General features: G+C 41.4%; 1 protein-coding gene across 2 annotated transcripts in view; it reads left to right on the plus strand.

Annotated features, from left to right (window-relative positions):
* The first annotated feature begins 363 nt into the window (after positions 1–363).
* Positions 364–16951, plus strand: part of HNRNPM (heterogeneous nuclear ribonucleoprotein M) — a 38221-nt gene continuing 21633 nt past the window's right edge. For both annotated transcript variants that reach the window (XM_031437153.2, XM_031437162.2), the window contains exons 1-3: positions 364–522; positions 9142–9311; positions 16383–16435. In XM_031437153.2, the coding sequence (XP_031293013.1) occupies positions 410–522; positions 9142–9311; positions 16383–16435 (336 nt within the window). In that variant the 5' untranslated portion in view covers positions 364–409. The remainder of the gene's footprint in view (positions 523–9141; positions 9312–16382; positions 16436–16951) is intronic.

Raw genomic sequence — 16951 nt, forward strand, 5'->3', positions numbered from 1 at the left:
TTGTCTGGCCCTTCGATGTCCTACTCTTGCTTGGCTAAATCCTTTATTGCCAAGTAAACAGAACTTTCGCTGCCCTTCTGTCCCAGCTCCGATTATAGAAAGCTGGAAGTGACTAGGTCCGGGTAGAGGGGTAGAGAAATGCTTCCCCTACCAGACCGCGAGAGAGGGGATGGACTATCCTGTAGGTGCCAAACGCAAGTTTGTTGCGAGAATGAATAACAGCTGCCGGTCCGCGTCTGCGCGCGGTGGGGGTGTGGCCAGGAGCAGGGGCGTGGCCTAGGGCGGGAGGGAACGAGGCGGGAGCCGGCGGCGGCGCGCGCAGGCGTTACTGGTCGCGCCGGGTCACGTGAGCGCGCAGGCGCAGCTCTGCACAGCCCGCTCCCTCACACAAAGCCCAGACGCGGAGAAAATGGCGGCAGGGGTCGAAGCGGCGGCCGAGGTGGCGGCGACTGAGCCCAAAATGGAGGAGGAGAGTGGCGCGCCCGGCGTGCCGAGCGGCAACGGAGCTCCGGGCCCAAAGGGGTGAGTATTCCACGGCTCCTTGTCCCAGGCTGGGCACTTCAGCGGCGGCCGGCGGCGGCTTCGTTAGTTCTGTTGCCGGCCTCCCCTCGGCGCGGGCTCGTCCGGGCCTTTCCCGCAGGGTCTGCCGAGGGTGGGGGCTGTCTAGGCCATGAGAGGTGAAGCCCTGCGGCCCCAAGGATTGCTTCCTCCTCCCCGGCCTCGGGCCTCAACTCCTCCGGTCCCTCCAGGCCGGGTCCGACCCCGACGCCGAGGCCTTAGTCCCGGCCTCTGCGCGTGGGGATAATGGCGCGCGGGCCGGGGAGCCGACAGGTCTCTGAGTCCGCGACCGGCTCGCCGGTCAGGTGACCTTGAGCACGTGGTTTCACGTCTCTCTGGTCGCCCAGGGCCTCAGTTTCCCTATCCGTAAAGTGGGGGGAGGGGAGGGAGTGCGTACGCAGGGCTTCGCGCGCTGTCAGTCCTGGTAAACGGTAGCAGAGGCGGGTAGGTATCGGGAAGGACCTCGAGGCGGGATCGCGACGCCTCTCCATCCACCCCTCCCCCCCGGGCGCGCGCCACCCGCCCGTCCCCTCCCCCCGAGCCCCGCGGGAAGTGCTTCGGTCGGAACCGCCTCTGGCCCGGGTTCAAGTCCCTCACCTCCTCCCCAGGTGCGCAGTAGGTATTTGTGGAGAGATCGCACCAGCTGCGGAGTGTTCAGCCGTAGAAACAAAGTATAGGAAAAAAAAAAACAAAGGAAAGGGAAACATCCTCTTCCGTGTTCCAGGGGAAAATTTTTCCATCGTTAGGCGGGCTCACCCATTTCCAAACTCCGTCACTTTGTCGAGTTCTGCTTTGTTTCGGGCCTTTGGTTTTTAAGGTTTGCTTAAAGCATTATCTTGGGTTCCCGTGAACCCCGCTCATTCTGATTACAGTCACCTAAAAGACGCGGAGAGACATTTTGGCTCCGACCAGCAGCAGTGGAGGGAGGAGAGGGGAAGCCTGGGTACATACTTGATTTCCCACACACATTTAAAAAAAAAAATGGTGGTAACTTACACATAAGGTGAAATTTACAATTTTAACCATTTTTAAGTGTACGATTCAGTGGCATCAAGTGCATTTGCGGTATTGTGCAAGTAACGCCTGTATCCATGTCAGCTTTTTTACCATCCCAAACAGAAACTGTAGCCATTGAACATTCTCCCCCTCTCCTGGTTACCTGTGTTGTACTTTTGTCTCCTATGAATTTGCCTTCCCACAACTTTTAATGTGCATAATTACGGTTTGTGGGGATTAAAAGCCAATGTAGTTAAAGCACTTTGTTAATGAGCATTCACTAAATGTTAGCTGTGTTGTTAAACTTTCTCTCCTTAGGTAGGGAGGAACGAAATACTAAGTATGGTTACTTGTCCTTGGAAATCAGGAGAAAGGCATCCTGAAAGTATTCCCAACACTTTATTATTGAAAACTCTGGAAAGGGACATGTTCACTTAGACTTTTTTCATTATCGGTCTAGGGGAGCCTAGTAGAATTTTTGAGAGCCATATTTGGAGGCCTTTAAGATACATTTATTTCCTGTATTTTCTTGTTTTCTTTCAAAGCAGTTATCCCAGGATGGAGTGCTGCTAGAATCGTGCTAGGTGAGAAGTTATTAGTTACAGATTATAGCATCTGGGGTACATTTTCCAAATTTCCCATTTTCCACTGTCCATTTCCAGATAGTCATTTTGTGACTGATTCATTGACAGACATAACACATGCGCTAATAGAATCTTGAAGGTTTTAGAGATAAAATAGCCCTGGTTGGAAAGAACCTCAGAGTCTGGGTCTGCTTAATAGAGAATATTTTAGGGAGCTAGCAACACTTAATAGGGCTGGCCATCGGAAAACTCTGTGTGTGGGCTTTTTGTTTTTGTGGGGTTTTTTTGCATTACAGAACTTCTGAAGTGGAGCTCTTTACAAAACAAAGCCCATGCTCACAGAGGGAGGCCAACTAATACTTTTGTGGTAAGGTAATTGTGCTGTGATAGAAAATAAAAGGAGTTACCAGGTAGGGATTAATGAAGGGGTTACCCCCCCGCCCTCCGCCTAACCCTCTAGGGGTCAAGGAGATATTCCTTCTGGAAGAGGGTGAAAGGTGATGGCTGGGGAGAGGCAGAGTGGAGAGTGTCCAAAGACTAGGCATTTTGATATATGCTTTAAATATAAAGAACTGAAACTGCTGGAACTTTGGGGGCCAGCTGGTGGGCATCCCAGGTTAAGGAATTTAGATTTTTATCTTGAAAGCCTTTGAGGGATGGGAAACGTGGCTTTCCTTACCTTTGTCTCCACCAGGAGTAGAATGTGCTGTAAACCAAAAAGGCAATGAGACAGCAAGCTTGATGAGGACCCCAGATAGGACAGCTTGTTTTGCAGTTCTTTTTCTCCTGGATGTGAGAGGGTGATTTGTTTTATTTTGATGAGAATCTATTCCAGGGGGGAGGTTATAGCTCAGTGGTAGAGCGCATGCTTAGCATGCACGAGGTCCTGGGTTCAATCCCCAGTACCTCCATTAAAAAACAAATGAATAAGTAAATAAACCTGACCCCCCCCCCAAATTTATTTCATCTGAAGTCAGTCAACAGTTAGAGATTGAGTACTTGTATGTAGTCAGCGGGGGAAAGGATTTATTTTGGAGAATTAACATAGGGTTGGGTTTGATTTATTTATTTTTTAACCATAAAGTTTGTACCATATATTTAAAATCAGTGACAACCTACTCCACTTCCACATCAGTCTTGTGGCTGAATTAGAAAACAGAGAGAGGTTGGCTGTTTAAAAAATAAAAATGTATACTTATTTTAGATTCCTGGGGAAGTAATGTTAATGATAATCCTGTTTTACAGTTGAGAAAAACTTTTTTTTCTTTCTTTTTTTTTTTTTGACTATTGAGAAAACAAGTTAAGGAAGTTGAGCCAGAGTCTAGGGGAGGCCGTCTTGACTCCATGGCCCTTGCTGTGTCCACAATACAACCCTGGTAACCTCTCACTAAACAGTCTTTTGGGAAGGGAGGGGTGGGGGGGGTAATTAGGTTTATTTATTCTTACATATTAATGGAGGTACTGGGGATTGAACACAGGACCTCGTGTATGTTAAGCACATATTCCACCAGTGAGCTATACCTTCCCCACAGTCATCTGAATTTTTTAAAACCAAGTTCTTTATGCTTTGCAATGATTTCAGTGTTCGCTGTACTTTAAAAAATGGTTGTACACCTGATAAAAATAATTTTGAGGCACATTAGATTGTGAACTCAGGATTAGAATGGGGGCTCTGGATTGCATGCTACCAGCTCTTTGCTTTCATTTTGCTCTTTGATTTTATTCGTAACTAGGCAAAGAGATACTAGTCTGAGAGGCTAGGTTGCTTGCTTCTTCTAGGGGTTCTCAGATGGGCTCTCCTATTACCATGTTTTGCAGTCAGAGGTGAAAGCTGAGTTGCTCCTTCGGTAGTCTGATGAATACAATGTCTGAATTTTCTCAGCCACTGCCCCGGTGGGCTTGTTTTAAAGCCTAATCGGCATGTGTACTGTTTAGACGGCTAGGAGTGTATCAGTCTCCCTTCAGAAAATTACTGGTACAAGAATATATCATTGCCACAGTTAGTGTGCCGAGTTTCTTCTTTAAACCTGTAAGTATGGGTAGTAACCTTTCACCGATGAAGGAACTGAGTCTTGGCAACTAGCAGATGGCGTTGTGGTTCAGGCCTAGGTGGATGACCCTACCTCTTAGTCACCTGTAGTACTGCTCCCTTAGATATTCTCACTTAACATTTACTAAGCTACTTACTGTCAGGCTGTTTGTTGATTCTCACAACATCCCGGCAAACTACCATGGATACAGGTTATGCTGGTTTTGCTAGTAAAGAATCGGAGAGGTAAAGAGCTTGAGTCATGTGGGTAGTTAAGTGGTGGACCTGGAGCTGGAGTAGTACTATGAATAGTGCTCTCCACATCTTAAATGCATTAGAGGAGCTCAGGATTGAAAGCATTTCTGTGAAGAATCATTTTACATAAGGGATGGTTCTCCAGGGAATTTGTGGGTAGGGGAAGTCTTTTCCTTCAGAAGATATGATCAGGATTTCAAGGTATTGGGGTTGCCATTTCAAACTACACTCTTGATTGAAAAACTCAAAGTAGTGAGTGTTATAGATGGGAAGGCCATAGAGACTTAAGAGAGAGTAAGGATTTACTGGTTTGCTTGCCCCTTTGTAATCCTGAGTACTCCTTTTCCCCACTTCAGGTACCTGTTGATCTGCTTTCCGTTAGTATGCACCAGTGGTTCTCAACCTGGTGGTTTCTTTTTTTCCCTCCAGGGGACATATGGAAGTGTCTTAGAGATATTTTTGATATGGTAAATGTAGCAGTCCTTTATGGAGTAGGCACTCAATCTTTTTTTTTTTTTCTTAAGTTGTGATCTTTACATATAGTATAATTCTAGTATGGTGTAGCAGTGACATGGTAAATGATCAGTTTTTAGAGAATACAGTCAGTGAAACAGTTCCAAAGCCATGTCAAACACAACTAATCTTATTTTAATGACTTTGGAAGTCTTTACAGATAGTTTAGGTTTGTCTTTATCGATGTATTATGAACTAGGTGGATAGAATGTCAGAAAGTTTTTAATATATTGGGTCTATTTAGAACGTCAGGTAGATGATTGGTTGCCAGAATCAGATGTTCACAGTTTTCCTTGAGAATTGGGAGCCTGTTAGCAAGGAGCGTATTGGTAAAGGCATTTAGCTGGCCTAGGTAGCTTCAGTTTCTTTGAAAGATTACAAATTTGTTACTTTATACTAGAGTTACAAGTTAAGTTATATTGGGGTTAGGTATGAAATTTAATGAACGTGAGTAGAAACTTAAACAGCATTGTATAATTGGTACAATAAACTGCATGTGTTGTAAGTGTACAATTTGATAAATGTCAATTTATGGAACCCTCACAGAATCAAGATAATAAAAATATCCATAGCCCCCAGAACTTCTTGCTTGCCCCTTTGTAATCCTGAGTACTCCTTTTCCCCACTTCAGGTACCTGTTGATCTGCTTTCCATTATTATGCACCAGTGCTTCTCAACCTGATGATTTCTTTTTTTCCCTCCAGGGGACATTTGGAAGTGTCTTAGAGATATTTTTGATCTTACTCTTCAAGTCTGAGGAATGGGGCTGCTACTGGCATCTTGTGGGTAGAGGTTAGGGATGCTCTTAAACATCCTACAGTGCACGGGGTAGCCTCGCACGACAAAAGGATTATCTGGCCCAAAATACCAATAGTATTGAGGTTAAGAAAAGAAAACCTGTTATAGATTAGTTTGCCAGATTAGATTTCAATTAGAGTTTTATATGATGAAATCATACTGTATGTTCTCCTTTTTTGGTCTGGTTTCTTTGAGTGCAGTTGTTTTTAGATTCATCCATATTGTGTATAGGTTCATTATTTGTTGTTGAGCAGTTTTGCAGTGTATGGATATACTACAGTTTATTCACTTACCTATTAGTAGACATTTAGATTTCCAGTTTGGGGATATTACAGATAATGTTGCTGTGAACATTCAGGTGTGTATTTTTACATGGATATATGCTTTAATTTTCTTTTGGGTAAGTAGTTGTGAATAATGTATGGTAGATGTGTGTTTAATGTTTTTAGTGTCTATACTCTAAATTAGAAGTATTTAGGGTAAGGCAGTTTATTTTATCAATGTAGCCAAATTATAATCTATCTATAAAAATATTTCTAAAAGATTCACAGTTAAGTGTTACATATATTTTAGGGCTAGAGAAGAATATTTTCCTGATTTTACCTGGAAGATAAATGAGAAAATTGAATTGAACATGAAAAAAGGGGGCTTTTCTTAAACTATCACATCATCTGTACTGGAATATGTGTCTTGTGAGATTTCTTTGAGGGTGGTTCTCTACAAGTCTGTCAAGAATAGAGTTGATAGTGATCATTAGATTTACAAAAAAGGTCATTTTTTTAAGAAGCTGGAAGTGATGAGATAGTTTTTTTTACCCCATTTACTTATGAGGAAACCTCTCAGGAAATGATTAGCCAGGGAAGGATTTGGGTGCAGTAGTGCTGTGCTCACACCTTGGGCATAACCCGTATGAGCTGCTTTCTCATGTGATATGGATTAACCCCAAACCAAATCCCCAGCTTCTGTGGTTAGATTGGATAGTTTATTCTTAGCAGTAATAATGCATGGCAGAATATGGCCTAGACACTTTGTTACCTGCTTTGGCTTGTAATTAGTTATTTATACATTTTGTAACTAATGAGAGAGCTAAGCAGTGTGAAAACACAGGCTGAAACTATTACTATGTCATTGACCCTGTGTCAGAATAATGTTTTTTTAATGTAAATCATATGCAGTATTTGGGTTTCAAAAGAAACCAGTTACATGATAATCCATTCCTAGTCAGACCTTTTGTAAGCCCATGAAATGTAGATTGATCTACATTTTATGAATTGTTGCTAATACGTTTCCTCCTCATCTTCCAAGAGTAAGAGACTCAAGTGTGTATGCTCTGTTTGGCAGACTGGTGTAGGAGTTTCATATGGCATAGACAGGTAGACTGTGCAACAGTTGAGGGTTCCCTTTGAGATCTGCTTGTGTGCAGTCAGCATGAGGAGGATGTGTTGTGAACCTGGGTAGACAGAGTAAAAAGTTCTAGGAATCTGGGAGTTGGTGTGTTTATCACCCCCCCACCCCCACCCGCTGCATGTTGGTATAGTACAGATCCTGGAAGAAGCTGCTTTCCTTAGTTTTGTCTAGGGTGATACCTTCACTGGTTACCACTTGGCATGCTTGTGTTTGAATATGAGGGACCGGTGAGAAAAAACTTTGGGGACTACAAAAAGCTGCTAATTTTAATTTTTCCAAGTACATTAAAAGAAAGTCCCCCAGCTACCATTGGTGTTTGAATGCTACCCCTCCCCCACACAAGGAAGACATACCTAGAATAACGATCAGCCCTTTATTTTAGAAGAAGTGGTTTTATAAATCATTAACATGGTAGTCTTGGCTTTTGGTTTTTTGTTTTTTCCATTTTTCTCTGGATCACAAAATCTCTGTTAGAATCTGTGGTTTGGGAGTCCCTGGATTCTCACTGGTAGAAAACAGAGGACTCAGGAAGCAGAAAGTGCTGGACTCAGTGCCCTGAGAGGAACTTCCTGTGGCTGCTGGCTCCCCATTTGTTCCTGGTCAGCTCTCACAGGTGTCTGCCTGTGGTCAAATGGGGCTGAACTTGAGTAGGTGGCTCAGGGAACAGCTTCACTCAGCCAGCACAGGGCCTTGCCCTGGCTGCGGGCACAGTGGCCTGTTCCTGTTTTGATGTGTGGTTCTGTGCTTTGAAAGTCTGCATTTCTTGTGAAGCTTTTTTCATGTCCCACTTTAAACCAGATGTAAACATGTAGAGCTTAGAAATGAAATGTTACTCCGTGGAAGCACCTAACACACAAAGGTAAAAGAGTATTTCAGGAAGCACCATGCCAAAAAAGCATCCAACCTTTGCCAATGGTGAAATTGTTTGCGTGCTGTCTTTCATCTACCAGGTTGCTTAGACGTGGGGTTTCCTAGCCTCAAAGTAAGAGGGTTGAGTAGAGAATGGTTTCTTTCCCTTAAAAATCTTTTTTAATTGTGGTAAAAAATATGTCAAGTTTGCCATCTTAATCATTTTAAGTGTACAGTTTTGTGTCAGTTGGTACAATGTTGTAGACTATACCAGTAGCTGCTCTTCATTTGCAGAACTTTTTTTTATCATCCCAAACTCTGTAGCCATTAAAATAGTAACGCCCCATTCCTACCTCTCCCTAGTCCCTGGTAACTTCTTTTTTTTCTCTGTTTGGTTTATTTCACTTAGCATAATGTTTTCGAAGTTCATCTGTGTTGCAGCATGTATCAGCACTTCATTCCTCTTTATGGCTGTAACCCATTTTATGGATCACATTTTATTTATCCCATTCATCTGTTGGTGGATACGTGGGATGTTTTCACCTTCTGCTATTGTGAATAATGCTGCTAATGATGTACAAGTACCTGAGTCCTCCCTTTCAGTTCTGTACTCTAAGAGTGGAAATGCTGGGTCCTATGCTAACTAAATGTTTTTAACTTTTTGGACAGTTCCCAAACTGTTTTCTATAGCACCTGCACTATTTTACATTCCCACTTAAAACTTTTTTTTTGCCCCACCACAAAAAACACTTTTATTTGTAAAGCTAAAATTCATTGGACCTATGTGAACCACCTCATTTCTGTTCCATGAAATCTTGTAAATCTTCCCTTCTTTTTTCCTGTTTCTGTCTTAGAAAGCACCTTGGGCCGGGAGTTGGTCTCTCCCACCTCTGTTGCAGCCCCACAGAAGTGTGCGAAGGCCTAGGAGAGCGCACTTGTCTTGGGAGTGGTTTTTTTGATAGTTGAGTATTAAGGAGTGCACTGCTGCAATTTTCTACTCTACAGACCACATTAATTTGAGTGTCTCAAATCAAAATCGGTATTAGTCTAGTGTTGTATGGAACTTTGTAGGATTGTAAACGTGGCAGATCAAATACTGTCTTTGATACTGTGCTAACATGGACATTTTTTCTCTCTTTCTTTTGAATTCAGTGAAGGAGAACGACCTGCTCAGAATGAGAAGAGGAAGGAGAAAAACATAAAAAGAGGAGGCAATCGCTTTGAGCCATATGCCAATCCAACTAAAAGATACAGAGCCTTCATTACAAACATACCTTTTGATGTGAAATGGCAGTCACTTAAAGACCTGGTTAAAGAAAAAGGTAATGGTACTAGTGGTTGAGCAGGGTCAGAAGGTTGGTGTGTCATCTTCTCTGTGGCGAATTCCTTGGTTATTTTTTGTCTGTGGAAGCTGTTCTGGGTAGAGCATGTGTTCTCTCCAGGCTTGAGAGTTAAGTGCCCACTCCTTCCCCACCTTTTTTTTTTTTTTTTTTTTTTGTGATCATGCACTTGTGTGTCAAATAGGGTGGTTTGTATGGTCCCTTGGTCTACGAATGATTTTACTGGCTTAACATGGCGAATAGGGCTTTGATTAACCTTGAGGGGATCCTCTTGGTGTTAAGGAAATTTTTGAATTCTTCATATTAGGTGGGAGAAGTTTTTCCTTTTTTTTAAAAAAAAAAATTCTGGCGGGAAGGTAGTTTAAATTGTGAATGTCTTCCTGGGATCAAAATTTGGTAGCTGCAAAGTGCTGTTCAGATTCTAAATTATAAAGCCTTTTCTTGTATTTAAACTGTTAGGCTTCCCCATCCCTCACCTTGGGGAGAAACAGAGTAGATTGGCAATTGGATAGCTCAAAAAAGGCATCTGCTCTGTAGTTCAGTGCCTTCAGGTGCACATCAGTCACAGGCTAGGTGTCTGATTTCTGGCCTAGGGCAGAGGAAGCAACTGAAGCTCTGCTGCCACCAGGAGGTCCTAGGAGATTGGTTGCCCCCATGGGTCCTCTTCCTCACTCCCCTGTACACACCACATATGTCTTCTTCCCATACTCTTGTTCTGCTTCTTTTGTCTTCCTTTCTTTTCTGATTCTTGGCCCTGCTGGTGGCACTGAGGGCTAAAGAGATTGCTCAGCCCTGGTTTAGACAAAACTATTGATAGAGAGGACACTTTGTCTAATGCTTAGAGGTCTCCCCTCAATCCTGCCCCAAAGGGAAACCTAGAATCAAATTATCCTTAAATGGAGTCTTTTTGAAGGACTAAAAGGTATTGGTTTTCTGGAGCATTCATAACGAAAAGAGGTTCGAGCTTCATTTGTCAAATGATTGACATTTCAGTGACAGATGTCACTTGGATAGGCCATTTTGGTATGTGTATTGGTATTCTCAGCATTGGGGTTTGAAATAATGAGTGGCCCACTGCCATCATTGTCCCATCACTTAATATTGCCATGCCATGCCGGAAGCACTAGGCACCGTGAACCTCTCTGTACAGTCAAGTAGGCCGCTCCCATGCAGTAATTCTCCAGATAAAATGGATGGAAAAACGTTTTGGTGTGAGATTTGTTTTCCTGCCTTGATCAGCCAAATCATTCCTGCCAATGCTCCTAGGGCAAGAGTGAAGTTTCTTCTTTTTGTCTGAAGGGCGTGTCATGTGGCATCCCAGATGCAGTGTTCTTGGTTTTTGGGACTGCTGCTTCAATAAAGCTTAGAATTTCTGTACAGTCCAGTTGGGTCTCATTCGAATTAGTTTTTGGAATAACCCCCAAATTTGTGTTCTCGTGATTTAGTTGAACCGCTGAATTGATACTTCCATTGATAATAAGGTATAGTAGTTCCAAGAACCAGGAATGTGGCTTTGAAAATGCAATTGTTAGAATTTTGTAAGAGATTGCAGGCCAAATTATTTTTTCATTTTTAGGAGTGTGTGAACCAGTTTTGGGGCATGATGGATAAAGTAGGTGACATTTTTACTGCTTTACCATTCAGTAATTCAGTTTTGGAAGCCTTAAAGCTGGTAGCAGCAGCCATGACGGTTCTGGATGTAGAAGCAGTTCACCTCAATTTCCTACTTTGCACTGTATTAAGTGTGGAGCCAGCCTGGTGGTTTATTCGGATACTTCCAAACTGGTTCTCATATTCCCCTGGCATACTGCTATGAATGCCCTGGCTCAGCCCTTTCAGTGTATTTTTGGTGGTGTAATTTAGAATTACAGGTGTGCAGTAAATCTGTTATTTTTAACAAACCGTAAAATGTTCTTGTTTAGAGCTCCCCTGTACAGGTTAAATTACTTTTCTTTTTAATTAAATTATTAGCAGTATTGGATTGTGGATAAAAGGATTCATAAGAGAAAGGTAATCGTTTTATGGTAATGGTTATATTCAGTATGCGAAGTCTAAAGAAATTTGTTTACATACGTATGCTTTCTTTAAAATGTTCTTATTTTCATTATGAGGTTTTTAAAAACATTTAATTTGTGGCTTGGTATACCAAAAATATGTTTAAATGGTTATTCGTTATCTGAAATATTTACTTGAAATCTGTTGCAAATAAGTTTTAAGGTTTTTGAAGACTTGTTATTGCACAGGAAAAAAAAAAGTTGCAGGTAGAGGCACTTACACTCTAGAAGTACTAGTCTCAAAATAATCTCTCAAGTGGGCAAACCACAGAGATTTGGGCTATCATAAGCCAACTGCTCTGTATCAGTTTGCGTTTTAAGAGTCTATCCCTGATGAAATCATTTCCTGCTGTTTCAGGAAACTAGTGGAACAAGAGCTAGAATTAGTTGTCCTTGGCTTAAAGATCTGAAAAATGCTCTGTCATTGCAGCACTGCCTATAATTACTGCCTCTCAGACCTCAAGTAGTAGCTTTGAGATGGCAAGACAAGAGCTTTTTTCTAAGGACAGTCATGCCTGAGATGGCCTCTGTAATTCCCGATCTTTTTCCCCTCCTTGAACACCAAGTGTATATTCTCCAGCTTTGATTTTAACTGCGTTCTAGGAGATCCTAATAATAATGCATATATTGATATGAACAGGCCCACTTACGCCTTTTCCCCTGGATGGGATCACAAAACTTGTTTGGTGGCACTGTCAGGAAATCAGCATTGCTGATTTTGAAAAGAAAAGGTACTGAGAGCTTTGTTTTGTTTTTAGCCAGGTTGCTCCCCACAACTCCCATCGTATTATTTAGGGACATGGATTAAACAGCCCATAGAATTGAGTTTTCTTTCCCTGAGCTTTCAGCTTCCTGCCAAGTTCCATGATGGAATAAAGGAAAGATTTCTATTGTCCTTCCTTTTGACCATGCTTATTTTTAACGGAGCTATTACATGAAACAAATGACTGATGTGAACACTGAAGAGTTGCCAGATTTGGGGGAAAAAAATGGGAGCCAGTATAATAGGAAATTTGAATTGGAGATTGCCAAACCAAGTTAGAAAGTGATTTACAATCTCACAGCTACCTGATTTTCATCACTTGAACAGATACTGAGATACACATCTCAAAGCGTTTGACCATGAGGTCTGGATGAAAAATTAAGACTTCTTTGAGCAAAAGATGTGATCTTGGGACTTCTAAACTTAGTGTTGTGCCACGTTACCGAGAAGTCCTTCGTGGATGAAGAAAGCTCATTGCTGGGCTGTTTGTTCTCCTGGCCTAACCAGGGAGCCAGCAGCATCGAGGTGGGGCAACTGCAGCCAAGGTAGGACTGAGCTGCAGGAGCAGTGAGTAAACATGGAGCACAGTTTGAGGAAGAAAGGAAGTCAGTGCTGTAGTTTATGCTGTCAATCCCAAGTTTAGTTAGCGGCAGTCAGTTTAACTTGTGTAAGCAAAGATTTCTTAAGCACTTAATCCTTTTGTTTTTATTGAATGCATCACTTTAAGTACATTTCTAATTACAGCTGACAGAAAACTGAGGCCCAGAGGGCAAGTATAGTCCAGTAGAAAGTCTGCATTGGCTCTTGGAGATAATCTGTATTGTTAGCCTGTGAAACAGAACTTTATTTCAGTTTAAGTAAAACTACCCAGTCTGTTTGGTTCCTTCATATTATCCTTTGTTGGATATCCAGCCTGCATTTTGGAAAGGCCTGTTAATGCTAAAGCATTCATACCTGTGGGTACCTGGGTTGAACCTTAACAGCACAGCCTGCCTGGCTTGTTGGTTTTTGGCTGAGTTAGGGAGGGAGTGTTCTTTTGCTGTTGTCATAGAATTAGGAGCAAGGAAGTGCTTAATAATTTTCTAACTTCTTCATATTTTGTGGTATTTCAAGTTATCCATATATTAAAGAAACTTTCTAAATTACTTTAATTAAGTATGCATATTCTATGCACCCCTCCATTTAAAGTGGCTACCTGAGAATTGACTCTTAGGAAGTGAAAATGTTTGATAACATACCCTGCTTTTGAGTGCCCCCCTCCCAATTTTAAATTATAGGCATTTTCAAATATGAATTCTCTACAGTGAAGCATTGGCTCCTGTACTTTATTTTCTTGTAGTTCATTTCAGACTGGAGCAGTAAATGACAACACAGAAATAAATACTCCTTGTGATAAACGTATGTGCAGGAGTGTTCAGTTAGCAGTTGCAAGGGACTACCTGAATTCTTTTCGGGTTGCTCATCATCTTATGCTCATGATGTGTTTTATTCTTGAAATAACATTTTTAATAATCCACCTAAAATGTTAGTTAATAATGATCTCTTGGAGCATTTTAAAATAAAGGTAGGTGATAACATTTGGTGTTAGATTTTTCAAAGTCTTCTTTTTTTATTTAGATATTTTGCTGTTTGAAGCTGCAGTAGAATTTGTCTTAGCAGCCTTCTCTTGAGATTCCATGGATTCCATCCATGTTCAGGAAGGGAGGGGTGCAGCATTATTTTTCGTTAGTACCTGCAAATTCCATGTCTGGGAGACTATCACTGTTGCCGATTATTAATGGCCTCTCAGTCCTGATTGATCTACTCTGGTGATTTGCTCTTTTAAACTTCTATTTCACTGAATGTGACCAGACTGTGCATAGTTGGCAAATTTTGCCTTCAAAGTTTTATTGATAGTTGTACTGACTATACTAAACAAGTCTTTGTTTTAATAACGTAGAACTAAAAGAGAAATGGTCATTTAAAGGTTTATTATTATTAATCTGCCTGTAGGGAAGTAGGGATTGGCAACTGTTGTGGATCCTGTAACAGTGATTTGCTTACATTTCGGAATTGATGCGGTCTCTCAGGGTAGAGATGAGAAATGTATGAGGAGCATGGTTGTTATTGATAATAGATAAGGGCCAGCACTACTCATGGTGGAGCCACATGCCTGCCTAACTTGTGGCTTAACTGATAGGAAGGAGGTGTTTTTTTTTTAATGTGGAGTAAGTCCTAATTTCTAAACCTTGCTTTTTGTTAAAATGATTATGACCATGGAAAAGAAGAAAAGTTTGGTTTGGACTTGCTTGGTTTCTAGGTTGCAGTGACTGCTTTTTGATAATCTGTGTCTTTATGGGCACAAACTGGAAACTTCTCAAATGCAACAATATTTGAAATCTGACTATAGTTACAGCTGTCCGAGTTAGATATTGTGACTCTTATTTTTAATGTTATCAGGTGGTAGTCACAGCTCACAGGAAATAAACCTGGAGTCTTTTCACTTTGTTGACACTATTTGGCATTTTCTTCAACTTGGAGACCAGGGCTCTTGATCCTCAAATGGCTGCTGCTGTTGAAATAAATGGCTTTTAACGTGGCCTCGGGGATGACCACAACGTTTTGGGAATTGCTTTCCTTTTGTAAGGATGTGCAAAGCTTTGTGTGACTGCCCCTCGGCTGTGGTCGTTTTTCAGTTGTTCATACTCCAAAAGTTAAAGTATTTGAGTCCCTCCTATTTCCTTTCTTCATTTCTTTGCACTTGATTCTTTCTCCTTTCTGTTTTGTGCAAAGTGCTGGTTTGGTTCTGTAATATTTCAGGAAAGGATGAGGGAGGTGAGGCTATAGACTTAAACTTTGAACAAAACACTTGGCCTTCTTGCTGTGCAAATATATTACTAATAAATAAACCCTTCAAATTAAAAAAAACTTATTTTACATTTCATTCTCTCCTTGGTATGTTAATTTTAAAATCCTCAGCATAATTTTAATATCTTTTGAACAAAAGAGTTAGACTAGGCAGGATTGGAGGCCATTAAGAGGGTTATTTTTACCCTTCTACTGCTAAACCAAATTGAAAACTGAATAGAAGGCTTCACAATCATAAAAATCTTTTTTTTTTTTTTCCCCTTTTTTTGAGGTATTAGAACAAAAGCCCTTTCTTGACTTTGGAGAGTCTGCTTAGATACTGTTTTCTCCAAGCTAATACTTTTAAATTTCTGGGGTTTTTTTGTGTGTGTGTGTTTGCCATCTTCAAGTTCAGCAGCCATTTTGGTGGTTGTCTTGATGGGTTCTAACATCTGGTCATGGTGGTCATGAATTGGCAATCCAAACCTTAAGGAAAATCTGTGAAATCTTTTGAAATGCTTTGGTTTTTTTTTTTTTTTTCCCTTTGTGTAGATTAGAATCTTGTGAGTCTATTTAGCTGTTTAGATGCAAACTGAGCTCGAAATTTGCATTTATCTTTGTCCTTTAATGGGGAGGCTGAGAGAGCAGCAAAAATAAAGCCTGGCTTAATTCACTGAAGAGAATCCAGATGCTGCTCTGGTTTTGTGATTGGATATTCAAACATCCTACTTCTGACAATTGTGAGCCTAGCTCTGTGTGCAGGACCAGCTACAGAATTTGTGGGGCACAGTGCAAGATGAAAACATGGGGCCCCTTATTTAAAAATTACTAAGAATTTCAAGAGAGCAACAGAGCATTAAACCAAGTGCATGACTGTCAGTGCAGGGCCCCATGCGATTGGATGGGTTGCACACCCATGTAGCTGGCCATGCAGTGTGTGCGCGCGCCTTTGAGCATATACATATACACAGCTTTGTATTTAGCACTTGAGCTCAGTTCAGTGGCGTTGCAATTTGTGTGCTGTTTACCTGCTTTCAGTGGTGAGAGTGTATGTGTAAAACTGTTTTCCTTCCTTCCCCAAAAAAGTGAATAACGCAGACTTCTTTCCTGTAGATTTGGATTGCCTCTAGTCATGAATGAGTATTTCAGACAGGGAAATTGATATGGAAATCTGTGGAAATAGCTTGTTTGTGGCGGGAGGAAAATCAAGGACATATTGTTAACGAGTTTCACCTACTTTTACTGCACACCTGTAATGCCTAGTTTGGTGGTTTAGAGAATATGGAGTGTTTCTGGGCTTTCTTATAAGGCAGAGGCTCCATACAAGGTTGCTGATGATTGTTCTAAATTCCCATTGTTTTCTTGGCTTTTCTCCCTTGGTTTATGTGTCGTCTGGAAACTGATTTGTAGTTGGTGAGGTAACATACGTGGAGCTCTTAATGGACGCTGAAGGAAAGTCAAGGGTAAGTGTCTGAGAGAATTTCTTCTGTGGATTTACTACATGAAAAATGTAATTGTATGGTGGCGTGGAATCGAATGAAATCAGGAAGGCAGTGAGTGCTCATGTTATAGTAGCTATGTTTGACTTTGCCAAACATTCGAGTTGGGTGGGAGGGGATTTGCAAACAGGAGTCCCGCTTTTCCAAATGGCTGGCCAAAGAGCTTTTTGGTATTCTGTTTGGATGCCCAATTTGGATAACTGGGGACCAATAGCAGCATTGTCTCTTTGTTAACAGAGGAATTGGCTGTGTGTGAATTATGCATGGAATTTTAGCGGTGGTATATTAATGTAAAACGTGTGTTCTTGTCTAGAAAATGTTACTTTTGGTTGTTTGCTGAATTTGAAAGTTGTGTGAACCAAAGATTCTGAAAAGTTGCCTTTGTGCCAGTAAATTGTAAAACAAATACTAAAACTTGAACGTTTAAAATTGGCCTAGTTTAAAGAGAAAATTAACTATTTTCTGTCGTGCAATAGATGG

The sequence above is a fragment of the Camelus dromedarius genome, chromosome 27 (assembly GCF_036321535.1).
Source record: "Camelus dromedarius isolate mCamDro1 chromosome 27, mCamDro1.pat, whole genome shotgun sequence".
In the NCBI taxonomy this organism is placed as follows: Eukaryota; Metazoa; Chordata; class Mammalia; order Artiodactyla; family Camelidae; genus Camelus; species Camelus dromedarius.